The 13,727-nt window shown below is 33.6% G+C and overlaps 1 protein-coding gene across 1 annotated transcript in view; it reads right to left on the bottom strand.

Annotated features, from left to right (window-relative positions):
• Faah2 (fatty acid amide hydrolase 2) overlaps positions 1-11,619 on the bottom strand; it is a 154,659-nt gene extending 143,040 nt beyond the window's left edge. The window contains exons 1-2 of the mRNA XM_077793646.1: positions 11,428-11,619; positions 3,940-4,022 (exon numbers count right to left, since the gene is read on the bottom strand). Coding sequence (XP_077649772.1) covers positions 3,940-4,022; positions 11,428-11,619 — 275 coding nt within the window. The remainder of the gene's footprint in view (positions 1-3,939; positions 4,023-11,427) is intronic.
• Positions 11,620-13,727: the final 2,108 nt, after the last annotated feature.

Below are 13,727 nucleotides of genomic sequence, written 5' to 3'. Positions count from 1 at the left end.
TTTATCGTTTTCAGTCATTTTGAGCTGTTAATTTTTGGTGTTGTTGTTGTTGTTTACAATGAAAAGCACCCAAAGTGTTAAAATTAATAGGGCATTTTTAAATTTAGTTGTAGAGATAGAAGCTAGATTTCAGTGAATGTAGGTATAAAACAAAAGTGAGGGTTCAGAAAAAGTAAATATTGACTAAAAATTTTAGCAGCTTGTATATGTAGAAAAAATGATACTGCCAGTTAGGTGCAGCAAGCTATTAATATGAAAATATTATATTCTACCCACTCAAATAATCTAGTCATTCAAAAGGCAATATACGCAGATGTCATATCCAGGATTTGGAGAAAGACTGATCTGGGATTGTTACACAGCTTTGCAACTGACAACTTCCTAAAGCTCAGTTTATCCAACTATAACAGTTTTGTATCAATAGAACCCAGATGCACTGTCATTAAAATGAAATAAAGCTGAAAACATAGCATTTAACACATAGGAGACATTTAATAAATAGTAGCTATTACCATTATCATTTATAATATCATCAAGTTTTTCTGACAATAAAAATATCCCTGTCAGGAAAATAAAAGGATTAGTGTTATAGCGGATAAATCCACAGCTAAATTACCCAAAGTACAGAGCTCATAGAACATGCAACATAAAATTTAGGATGTAGGCTATAAGTCACTGTATCAGAAAAAAACAATGAGAGGAACTGCAACAGCTACTTCTTTCAACATGTTCTATTAGTATTGATGCTATCAGTACCATTTACTGACAGACTCCTTGTTGACAGAAATACAGGTTCTTGGAACACTCTAACATCAAGAGTTTTCTAACCAAGTGAGAACAGAGCATTCAGACTCCCCAGCTGTATCTTCCCAAGGCTGAGGAAGACCTAATAGCTTAACTATATGCACTTTACTAAGGTCTTGAATGCACCTTCATTAATGCTGCTCAAACCTGAGCCACATATAATCAACAAAATCAAAGACTGCTAAGAGAAGGTTGATTTAAACAGAAATGGATCTAGATACCTTTATACATGGGCACAGTTCCAAAAGGCAGTTCTTGACCCCTGATACCAAGGACACACCCATAGTTTTAGACAAGCTAAAACCAGACATCCCAATCATGAATCCTTAAATCTATATATCCTGAAATCCTACCTTCAACCAGTAATCTAAATAGAGCAGAAGGTAAGGGATAAAAATACAAATAGGTTTCTCGCCCCAGGCTTTGGTGAAAGCTATACAGTCCCCTCAACTGTGTAGTGCTGCCTTCTGGTTTATTCATATTCACTCCTCAGGATTCTGTTTTTACATTATTTCCTCCAGAAACCCTTCCCTGATAGCTGTACAGTACTGGACAGATATACCTTCTCTGTGCTTCCACACTGCTCTCTTCTTTTCCTATTATATGCCTAATTACACAGTGCTTTATGTTTCAACCACTGGACTGAGATGTAAAGGAACTCAGGGACTATATGTTGTTCATCTTTGCATCCTGCAACACCTAGTACAGTGTTTCAATAAATATTTTTGGGATAAAGGAAAAAAGTATTAGGATTTTATAAACTGTTTTGCAAAATTATAAGCCTGAGAGTCTATGTTAATTTTCAACTTAGAAAGAATGAAACAAAAATTCAGAAAGGTTCAGAAAAATGCCTAATATCACATGATAATTAAACAGAGGAAGAATTCCATCCCAGGTATGCAGTACTCTATAAGTGTGTACTTCTATGTCTTTCCATCTTTGAACTATAGGACTAACAGCAGGCTTGACTTCACTATTTCCCATTTCATTCAAAGTTTACACACACACACACACACACACACACACACACACACACATATATATATATATATATATATATATATATATATATATATATGAATTCGTTAGCACAGATGTAAGGATGCAAGCCTAAAACTAGTAGGAAATCTGTAACTTTCCAGACAAGAAAGAGAAATAATTAACTATAAATCATAACTGAGGAAGTCTTTGAAAGCAAATGGGTTGGCAGAGCATAAGAGGAAGCTGCATTTTGGACTCAAAGGAAAACGCAGTCTGAGAATAGACACATTATTTAGTCTTCCATTGAATAAACACTACATATCAGATCATATGTTAAACACTGAAGATACCAAGATAAATAAGAGATGGTTCCTATCATTGAGGAGCTCACAGTCTGGTGGTAAGACAAACAAGAACCCAATGACAATGCAGTGTTGAAATGGTCTCTCAACTCCAAACCAGGTGTTCTATATCTTACTGTAAGATGGAACTCTGAAAGTTAAATATTCCTTTGCATATCAGTGGCCTGTTAGATCCTTCAAATACAGAGTGTTACAGAGCGACTGAAAGAAAGAGGTGAAGGGATTTGCTCCTTCCAGCTTGCTTGCTGTACCTCACAACGCTGTATTTTCTTCTAGGCAACAATAGTTAGTTCTAGCTTCCTAGGTCTTTCAACACTGTAGAACCAATCTTAACACATCCCCTCAGAAATATCAATTGCTCCTGAAAATATTAACTACAGTTGGGCAAAGACTTTTCTCTAAGTTTCTGATGTATCAGCAGCTACCAGGCAGTACACTTTTCACAGATATCCCAGTTCTGAAGTAACCTCCTTTGAGCTTCTAGGTTCTGATTATACCAATCTCCTTATGTTCCATCAGACAAAGGGACGTAGCTGTTTCCTGAAGTTATTGTCTCTGCATTACACCACTGTTACATTTGTGGATTTTCCAATCTTTAACCACCTATTTCAACAATTCCCTTCATTAATTTCTTTGTTAACATAGGACAATTTCTGGATTCTGAAAGATACAAGAATCACAAAGAGCACAATGGGTTCTGGGAGCTCAGAGGTATACATCATGTACCAGCTGAGATTATTAGATAAAATGAAACAGAAACTTAAGCTAAGTCCTAAAACCTTAACATCAGGGAGGGAAAAGGTTTTATAAGCAGGAGAAACAGCATATGTAAAGTTATGGGGATGAGAGAGAGCAAAATGGGTCAGAGGAAGTGAAAGAGTGACAAGAAAATTAGGACATGAAGGAACAGAGAAGGATAGAATGATATGAAGTAATGAATGAGATATAGCAAAATTTGAGTAATTGGAGTTAGAAGATAAATTTGATAAAAAAGAGAAAGAAAGAAAGAAAGAAAGAAAGAGAGAGAGAGAGAAAGAAAGAAAGAAAGAGAGAGAGAGAGAAAGAAAGTCGAGTCTAGGGTTACACCCAGATGTCTTATTTGTGTGACTCATGGAAGAACAGGTTTAGCAAGATGGTAATACAGTGATAGATAGTGTTTCATTAGTCAACTAAAAGTAGAGGAACTGGACATGTAGCTCAGTGTTAGAGTACCTGTCTAGCATATGAGGTTTGGAGTTCAATCCCCATTAGAAAAAAGAAGGCTATAAGCTAGCAGAATTACAGCCCATATTTCTGTCTACTATTTCTTGGATCTGTATTTTAGTCACTAAAATTCCCTGAAAGTCAGTTTTAGTGCCAAGTAAACAGGTATAACAATACAGTAGAAAATAATATCTAATATATTAAATTGACACTGAAAAGTTTGTATGTGAGGTGATGGGTGAATTTCTTCTATTAAAACCACCACCAGATATTAATTCAATAAGCATGTAATCATGCCTACCTAGTTTCAGATCTTGTTCTGGATGGTAGATATGCAAAGAAACTAATGAAATTTAGTCCTTGCCATCAAGGATCTAGTCTATATGATAGGGAATGGGGTATAGTGGCAAACACCAACATAAAGGCTGAATAAAGGTCTAAAAGTGCTGAATCAGAAGAAGATTTTAGTGAAAAATCAAAGGAAGGTCACAGAGGAAGACAAGTCCAAGAAACTTGTTAAGGTAGCATGGCCACAAAAGTAGAACAAAAACCATCATGAATGACTCCATGATTGAGTGAAAATGCTCACCTGTACTTTACAATTCCATTAATCATTGGGTTCACATCCTTGATTCTGTTGATATAAGCTTGAACAACATCTATACACTTCACCTGAAAATACAATAATTTAGTTAGATAGCATTTGCTTATTTAAAAATTCATCCATTCAACAAGTACTTATTGAAAGTTCACTAATGCCCTGAAACTTAACACTACACATCTCTGCAAAACTCATGAGTTGGAGAGCAGAGACATTATACCATAAGGTAGAGTTTCCAGATAAAACACAGAATGCTAAGTTATATTTGAAGTTTAGAGGAATAGTAAATAATGTTTAGCATAAGTAAACCTCAATTATTGTATGGGAATAATTATACTAAAATATATGTTTTTATATTAAATTTAGTTGAGTGTATTGTATTTTTATTTGCTAAATTTGGCAACACTGCATGTAGGGTTTTAGGTGAGGCATATGAGTAGGGAAAAGGCAAGTAACACATTCTATGAAGGTGCTATAAGTTTATTATTTAATTACAATATGCAATTGTGGTTCTAATGATACTTCTTAGACATGAAGCAATATGTATTAGTAAATTACAAAGAAATGTATATTCCCTCAATACAAAGTAAATGAAAATAAACTTGTTTAAGACTGAAAAAGTAAGGAAAGGGAAAGTATAATAAACATAGTATGAAGTGGAATAAAAAATTGTATCATACTAAGTGTGAAGGAATGAATTTACCCATTAGAGGGCAAAATCATTAAATAATTAATTTTAGTTTAAAAAACAAAAGCTCAGTAATACATTATTTATAAGAGGTTCACCTGGAGCAAAGAGACAATGAAATCTTTAAAACAACAGAAAGCTAGTCAAATACATACTAGGTAAATACAAGAAGAAAAAAACACCAGGGATGGGCACCATTAATATCATATTAAGCACATTTCAAAATTTAAACATGAAATAAAAAGTTCATGATGGTGCTACAATAGTCATATCCTTTTCTGTATTAAAAAATCTGGCAAATATATAGAGTGTAAACTTAAAAGGGAATACAAAAGAAACTTGGCAGAAATACAAGAATAGTAACAGATAATACAGCTTTCTCAGAAATTGACAGTCATTATAAACAAAGATATAGATGGGAACTTAATAGTACAACCAACATGCTCAAAAACACAGAGAAAAAAATTATTCTATCAAAAATGAATATCTCTGTATCCCCAAATCATCAACATAAATGATCATGCACTTATTCATAAACAAAACTTAAAATCGCCAAATGTTTCAGAAACAGTTTAAGTCAATTAGGTAAATTATCATAATCTAGTAATACTAGAACCAAATAGAGAAAGATGATTTTTTTAAACCTTAACTATTTCAAAAACATTCCTCTATATAATGTATGGCTCTAAGAGGTAAACAAAATTAAAGTTGCAAATTATCCAGAGACTGACAATAAAGAGTGACATCTCTTATCAAACTCTATGAGATATAGCTAAAACTATTTAATATGCATTTTTAGTGTTTTGAAGTTTACGTAACAGTGTAGTTCATTTAGACATATTCTTAAATATATATTACATTTCAATACCCATTAATATTCCCTTCCTATCCTTCCTCCTTCCTTTCCCTGGTCATCTTCCTCTACTCTGTTGGTCTTCCATCTATTTATTTATTTATTTATTTTTACCTGGTTCATTTTATATATTTTATGTGTATATAATGTATATTATATATATAAAATTGGAATGCATTGTGATATATCCATACATGCATAATTACAAATAATATGATTTTATTTGTAAAAGTATAAAATTAATACAATATATAAAATATTCAACTTAAAATAATGTAAAAACAAAGTAAATAAAAAATTATAGATACACAAAACAAAGTTTAAAGACAAAGAAATAATAGCAATAGTCAAAACAACAGGGTGAAAACATAAGTAAAAACAACTTATAAATACCCATAAAACAGATTAAACCATAACAAGTATGATGGAGAATGAGGAGAGTACACACACAATAATGGCTTAATATTGAGAATTAAAAAGAAGATACAATTATAGATGCAAGGAAGATTGAAAAATTTATAAGAAAATATTATATTTCTCTAGGCTAATTCTTACCTATCCTTTAGAAACACCTACTGGGTTCTCAGTAAATATTTGTTTAAAAGCATGCATAAATGGTAATTTAATCCACCACAAATTGAACCTCTACTCTGGTAGCTCTGGAGTTAAGGGCCTGAGTTTTCACACTGAGGTCTAGAACCTGGCCACCTCACCAATGAATGCCACCCAATAGATTTTCAAAATCTGACACACTTTCATTTGAACACATATGAATCGACCACAATGAATCTCCACATCATATACAACCACAAGACTTGGATCCTAATTAGAATAAGATATATTCCATGTATATATAAATAAGTCAAAATATACCCTATTTTCATGTATATCTAAAAAGAACAAATAAAATTTTTAAAAAGAATACAAACCATAATAAAATGCTGGAAAAGATGTGGGAAAACACTTTCAACAGCTGCCCTAATTGAGTCCATAGCAAGTAGGAAAAAAATCAATAAACCAAGCATATATTAAAGGATATAACACAACAATAATTGTCATTTAAATACTTTAAATGCCGAGAACTTTACATTTATTATGTAATTAAATCCTCCTAGTAACACATGTCATATTATCCCCATTTTATAGCTAAAGCCACTGAAGCTCAATGAACTTAAGTGCTTCAAGTACTATATTGAATAGAGTGGTGAGAGTAGACATCTTATTCCTGATTTTTGAAGAAATGCTTTTTTCCCCTTGGTTATGATGTTGTCTTTGGGTTTCTCATATTCTTTATCATGTTAATTTAAGTTCCTTCTTTTCCTAGTTACTTCAGTGTTTTAACATGAAAAGGTTAAGTGAATTCACAGAGATCACAAGGCTGAGCCAGGATATATATGTTTGCTTGATTCAATAAACCATGCTGCCATAGAGAAATGAAGATGGTGTGTGTGACTAGAAAATTCATTCCCTAAAATACAAATGAAAAGTAAAAACATCTTTCTCTCCTCTCCTCTTTCTCTCTTTTCCTTTCCTTCCTTTCTCTATAGCTCTTTCTTCTCCTCCCTCACACAAGACTAATTATAGTATACTAATTGTTCTATCCCTTATTTTTTTACCAGTTGATATATTTCAAGAACTATTTACATATCAGCTCCTTTAGATCTACTTCATGCTTATTAATAGTTACAACATATACCCTTGTATGGTCAGACTAAAGGAGAAATCACTGATATTTTTATTAGTTACATAAAAAGTGAAAACTAATTTTCAAATTTTCCTCATTGGTAACTAATTATATTTAATATAAGTTGGTAGCATGAACACACATGGTCCAACAATCTAAAAATAACATTTCATAGGATTCATTATTCATTATATTTACTCTAAGTAATTGAACACCAGCAATACTTCATCCTAACCTTTGTACCTATTGCCAAATTCTTCCCATTCTTCTCTGTATGTACAATTGTTATGTATTGCTTATAAATAAATAAAATTTTTAAACTATACAATGAAAAAGCTCCCTTATACGTCTGAATCCTGACACACTCTATTAACAACTAATGTTATCAGTTTTGTGCATCTTTTCAGAGACATAGGTATATCTATGAAAGACAGATACTAAATAGAGATAGACAAAAGATTTTTTCATGAAAATAACAATATATTAGAAATTATTTTTTCATTCAAAATACATGTGGAAACTCATTTCATATCCTATACAAAAAGTGCTGCCTTATTTATTATTTGTTGTAGACATAATGTACCACACTAAATCGGGATCTAGATTTGCCTTTATGAACATTCACTTTGATAATATATGAGGATATCATCATATATGTCATTAGGGGATCTGTCAACTGTGAAATCACTAACCAAAGCAAATTTTGAAATATGCAGGAACAATCCCAAGGCTATGGATAGAAGTGAACATAGTAAGTTGATATTATTTTTTAAGGCTCACTCTTGGAAGTCAACTGAGGCTATAGAATTTCCGATGAAATAGAGGTAGCCTGAATTCTGAGTGGTGAAAGAGTGCTCATATAGGGATTGAAAGGCAAGCATAAAGACAATAGAAAGTGAATTAGAAGGAACTGATAGTTCAATCAGAGAGCTGGTGATCAGGAAGCATTATTCTTTCATAAAGAGCCATGAAAATATGCAATCAGATTGACCTGGCTCTATCACTTCATAACTATATGGCACTAAACAAGTTACTGGACAGTTTTAAACCTTCTTTCCTCATCTATAAGATGATGATAATGGTACCAACCTCAAAATGTGGTTATGAGGATTCAGTTTACAAGAGTCTAAGTTAATCATTGCCTCAAGTGGCACATGGTAGCTGCTTAATAAAATTTAGTTGTTTTCTGATAAGAACATTTCTATGTATTAAGAAAGCAGGGACTAAGGAAGAGCTAGGACAAATAAGATTTTGTATGTTCTTCACTTCTCCCCTTCAGAACATTTTTATATAATCTGATAAATTATATACAGCATATAATCTTCTTTCATGAGCAAGCATGAACATATTGATATCACACCTAATAATAATAAAAATAATACAATTAATACTTATATAGTGCTATTATGCCAGGCATTATTTTAAAAGCTTTACATACATGAATTCATTTAATTCTCACAACAATCCTATAAATAGATCATGTCATCAGTACATGTTCTTATCTCCTCATTAGGAGAATTAAGATCTACTTACTTACTGTCCCTGACCCCTAACTACATATTTTATAGTCTTTGCTTATGAAGAAAATAAATAAAATTTCAAAAAGAAATAATAAATATATCATAGCTATTTTTTTCATTTTGCAGAGTTTTCCATAAACTTGTAAACTACAGAATTGATGGGGTTCACTGCATCAAAATTACATTGTAAGAATATATATGTATATATGTGTGTACTTGTAGGTATTTGTGTAAATGTAGATCATGAGAGAATGTTTGAGTAAACTAAGAGTAAGTAGTAGGAACCAAGATACCCAACCAAAATTCCCCAGTATGTGCTAGTATCCATGATTGTATTCCTATTTTCTACAGAAAGATAAGACTACAATCTATAATATTAAAGTTAACTTTCACTGAGAATGTGCTGAGTATTTTAGAGCTGTTATCTCATTCAAGTATCCCAATAACTTTATGAAATAGGTAAAATTATTTTATCCCATTTTACATTTAAGGAAACTGTCACTCAATTACTGATATTTAAGAGAAAGATAAAAGGTAAAACTTTGACCTTTGGAGGGATAAGGAAAACAGACTAAATGGCCTTGTTAATCCTGTAATAGATGAATACTAAAAAATACAGGTGCCATTCTGATAGCACAGTCAAAGGAAAAGGAAAATACTTGATTTTGCTGAAAATGATCTTAAGGCAAAGTGAATATACCAGCAGTTTAGAATTTTCTTGCATCTGGTATATAGAATTTACTCATCCATGTATTGAGGCACCAAAAGATAGCATTCAAATGCATGTGGGTGACAGACTCTGAGTCCGTATATACAGTCTATTAAAGTTAGGTATTAGTATCAATTCCTCCTCCATCTTGATCTTAAATAATTTCTTGGCATTTAATATGCAAATTGGAGATAAAATTCATAAAGTTACTAGTGTGCAATAAGCACTCTATAAATGATGGCTGTTATTATGACAACTATTATGAGTCCTAAATTTGACCAAAAATTTAACTGGTATCAACCCAGTCTTACATAAAAAATAGGTCAAGTTACCTATTTATTTTATAATGGCTTTCTCTCAGGCCTTAGCAAATAAGACTGGAAAGAAACCAGTTTTCTCAAATAACGCTTGAGTAGAATTCTTCAATTTTGGCTCTATTGAAAAATTGAGGCAAATAACTCTACTATGGAGAGGGCTGTCCTGTGCATTGGAGTGTGGTTAGCAGCATCCCTGGTACTCATTCAATTGTGAAACCAAAATGTTCCCATACATTGTCACATGTCCCCGGATGGCCAATCCCTCCCACCCCCCAACCATTTCTCTAGAGAAAGGAAGAAAATTTTAAAATATATATAACAAAAAGTTAAGGTCTAATGGTGTATATATCAACATTACCTTGTTGGGACACAACATTGGTGGGACTGAAGGAAAACTCATACAAATAAGATTTTATATCTACTTCACTTCTCTTCAGAACACTTTAATATAAAATATATCTAGATAAGCTCTTATCATGGGCAAGCATGAACATATAAATAACAGCCATCAAAAACTTGATGGTAGTAATTTTAGCCAGGACTATTATGCCAGGAAATGTTTTAAAAGCTTCATGTGTATGAACTCATTCAATCTTCACAACTCCATACAGTAGATTCTATTATCTAGTCCATTTTTCTTACAGGATATTTAGAGGCACAAAAGTTTAAAGGATTTTTCCAAGATCACACATCCAGATAGCAAGATAGCTAGGATTTCTGAACCCCAGTAATCCGGCTCCAGTGTTCATTCTTGTAATCTCTATGCTACAGAACTTATTGTGTGCCAGAGACTTGACATGTATTATTTGCAATTGTCATGGCAACCCTTGCCCAGGCTATGGAGATACACACCAACATTTTAATCTACTATCTTTACACTACATCCCACTATCTGCCTATTAGCAAAACCATGTATGATTAGTGGATGTTGGGGAGTGAATTGAGGAATGAGAAAAATATGTTGTTTAAAGGTAACCAGGAGTTAAATGAAACAATAGAGAGATAAAGAAAAGAAATTAAAAACAATACTAGGAAATAGCCCAACACCTCTAGGGAATCCACCAATCATATGTCAAGGAGATTACTAGTCCTGCCAGAACAACTGTAGAGAAAAATGATTGCTTAAGCTGCTTAAAATTAATAATTTGTAAATTTTCATGCATTTGTACAAATCATTTTACCCCAATTATTTTACATGGATATTACCTGTAGAACTACATCAGTGAGATAAAATATGTTTAATTATTACTGGTAGCCACAGTAATCACTATTTTAGACCAAATACTACTGTTCTTCTAAATTAAAAAAAGAAAAAAAAAAACACCTTGGACAGAAAGCAAAAAGGAAGAGAGAGAGAAACCCTATTGTTGAGAATCAGTTTCAAAAACCACTCCTGGTTTTTCTTCTGCACAATTATTTTGCACAAACAGGAAAAATGGACATAATGACTGAAGGATGCCGAAATAATCCAACCAGTGCTTACAGCAAATGTATAAACATGCACACTATGACTCACAGAAGTTTCCTTTTCATCCCCATTTGAAAGCCTCTCCCAAGTCTCATAGTAGAGGATGGAAAGGAAATTGATTTCCCCAACTCAGTCATGTACCACAACCACTACCACCACTAAACTTCCAGGAGTCTGAGACTAAAATACGCCCCCTGCACCCACTTCTAAATCTGCTCCCTTTGCGCTCTCTCTCACCTTCCTCTGTCTAATCAGCTTAGCCAGCTGTATTGCAGAAAGCAGAAGCAAGGGTTCCTTCACTGGACCGGTGGTTCTTGAGCCAAATTTTGGGCCGCCAAAGGCTCGAGCCGCTTGGCCCATTAGGCCTATGAGAAAACCTACTGCTCGCAAGAGAAGCAGCTGGACGCGGGCGCGGAATGGAGGTGCCATAGAGGCCTGGATTCCGGTGGGTCCTAGTGCTGGAGGGTTTCGTACACCCTGGGAAAGCAGGAGAAAAGACTAAGCAAACAGCTAAAAAAGGATTCCTTTGGCTTACAAATCCAGTGTCTACCCACAATTCCACAGGAGCTTATTTGTTATCACCTGCTGGGCTCCTGGCCAGAGATGAGAATGGAGATGAACCCTTTTCAGCAGCTTTCTGTGTGACTGCAACCTGTGGTTAGTGCTGGCATAAATCCAACCTGGAAAATGAGATGTAGGAAAGAATACTGGCTTTGAGGCTCTCCAATTCTGCTACTGTATTGCCTTGTCCAATTTATACTAATCTCAAATTCAATTTGTTCATATAAAAAAGGGCATAATTACTTTGACATGAAATAGTTTTGATGAACAGCAAATAAATAAATAAATAAATAAATAAATCACAACACAGTACAACTCACAGCAAATGTTATAAGTAGTAGCTATGATTTATTTCAGCTGTATCTGTGAAAAAAAGTGTTAGAAGTTTACATTTTTATATAAAATAGTATGATCAGAAAAGGTTAACTTGCAAGCATATACATTTTATCCACATGCATGTTACCTAATCCTTATAAACCCATTATCAGGTAGTACTGATGAACATTAAATCTCCAGCCTATATCACTCTTATAAACTCCAGACACTTGAAATCCAATGTCTATTTGACATCTCCATGTGAATGTCTCACCAATTCTTCAAACTAAACATGTCCAAAAGTCATCATTTTCTCCCCAAACTTGCTGTTCCTCCAAGTTCACAAGTAGCATTTTCATGTACCCAGTGAGTCACGCAAAAATCTGAGAATCCTCTCAGCTTCTTCTTTTACTCACATCATCATGAACAATAACCAAATCCACACAATGCCTTTCCCTTCCAACTCAGCCTCATTCTGATCTTATTGATGTTTACATGAACTTCTACAAATACTCTAGCTGATCTCCCTGCCTTTATTTATTAATCCATATTTTTAATATTCAAATGGGACCATGTTACTCCCTTGCCAATGACTCTGCAATAATTCTACATTGTCCACAGGTTAAAGCCACATCTACTTTGGCATTCAGAGGTTTCATGATTGATGTCTGCAAAACTCTGTACTCTTAATACTTCAAGTCTATGCTACAGCCAACCAGAACTGAAAGTCCTCTTTCCCCTTCTTATCTGGTTAAGGACAAATATTTCAACTTTTCCCCAAGCTCCCAAATGCCTTTGATGGCACTCTTTAATTACCCTACACACTACAGATCAACAATATCATAGTACTTCTCGATTTAAACATAAAGATTTTTATAACTACTTGCCATCTAGAAGTGAACTCCTTGAAGAATAAGGCCATTTTAAACCTTCTTTGTATTGTCAAAACTCAACATAGTACTTAGCATGCAGTTGACACTACTTTGTAAGTTAAAGGTAAGAGTTTATGAAAAGAATGAATGCTGACTTGATTTTGACATTTAGAGCCTTGGGTAGGTGCAACCTTTTCACTTGCAAAAGTCAGGTGAATAATCAAGGTGTCATCATAACATTTCTAGCTTAATTGGAAGCACCTGGTAGAATACAGGTTAATCAAGATAGGCACATCTGGCAGATCCAGTGAGCACAGGTAGGTTATCATAATCTAGATGCCATTATAATGTCAAGCAAAATCTTTGGTGAGTGAACTATTTTTAATACCTTTATTTATTTATTTATTTGTTTGTTTGTTTGTTTGTTTTTATGTGGTTCTGAGGATCAAACCTAGTGTCTCACACATGCTAGGCGAACACTCTACTACTGAGCCACAACCACAGCCCCAAGGGTGAACCATTTTTACCAGAAAGAATCTTTGTCAAAATGGAAGTCTATCCTTCGCCTGACTTCTGTTACTTATCTAAATTGTAAATGACCAATATATGAAGATGGTATGAAGAATGTTCACTGATTGGGGACTGAACAGAAAAAAAATGGATTTAAATCTTAGGCTCATCTCGCATGTTTCTGACCTTGTATAAATCACATAATATCTCTGAATGTGCTTCTTCAGCTGTAAAGTAGGATAACAGTTAACTTATGGTGTTAAGAAAATTAAATGAGAT

This window comes from Urocitellus parryii, chromosome X (assembly GCF_045843805.1).
Source record: "Urocitellus parryii isolate mUroPar1 chromosome X, mUroPar1.hap1, whole genome shotgun sequence".
In the NCBI taxonomy this organism is placed as follows: Eukaryota; Metazoa; Chordata; class Mammalia; order Rodentia; family Sciuridae; genus Urocitellus; species Urocitellus parryii.
The sequence above is the reverse complement of the archived record's forward strand: the minus strand, read 5'-3'. Positions and strand labels throughout refer to the sequence as shown.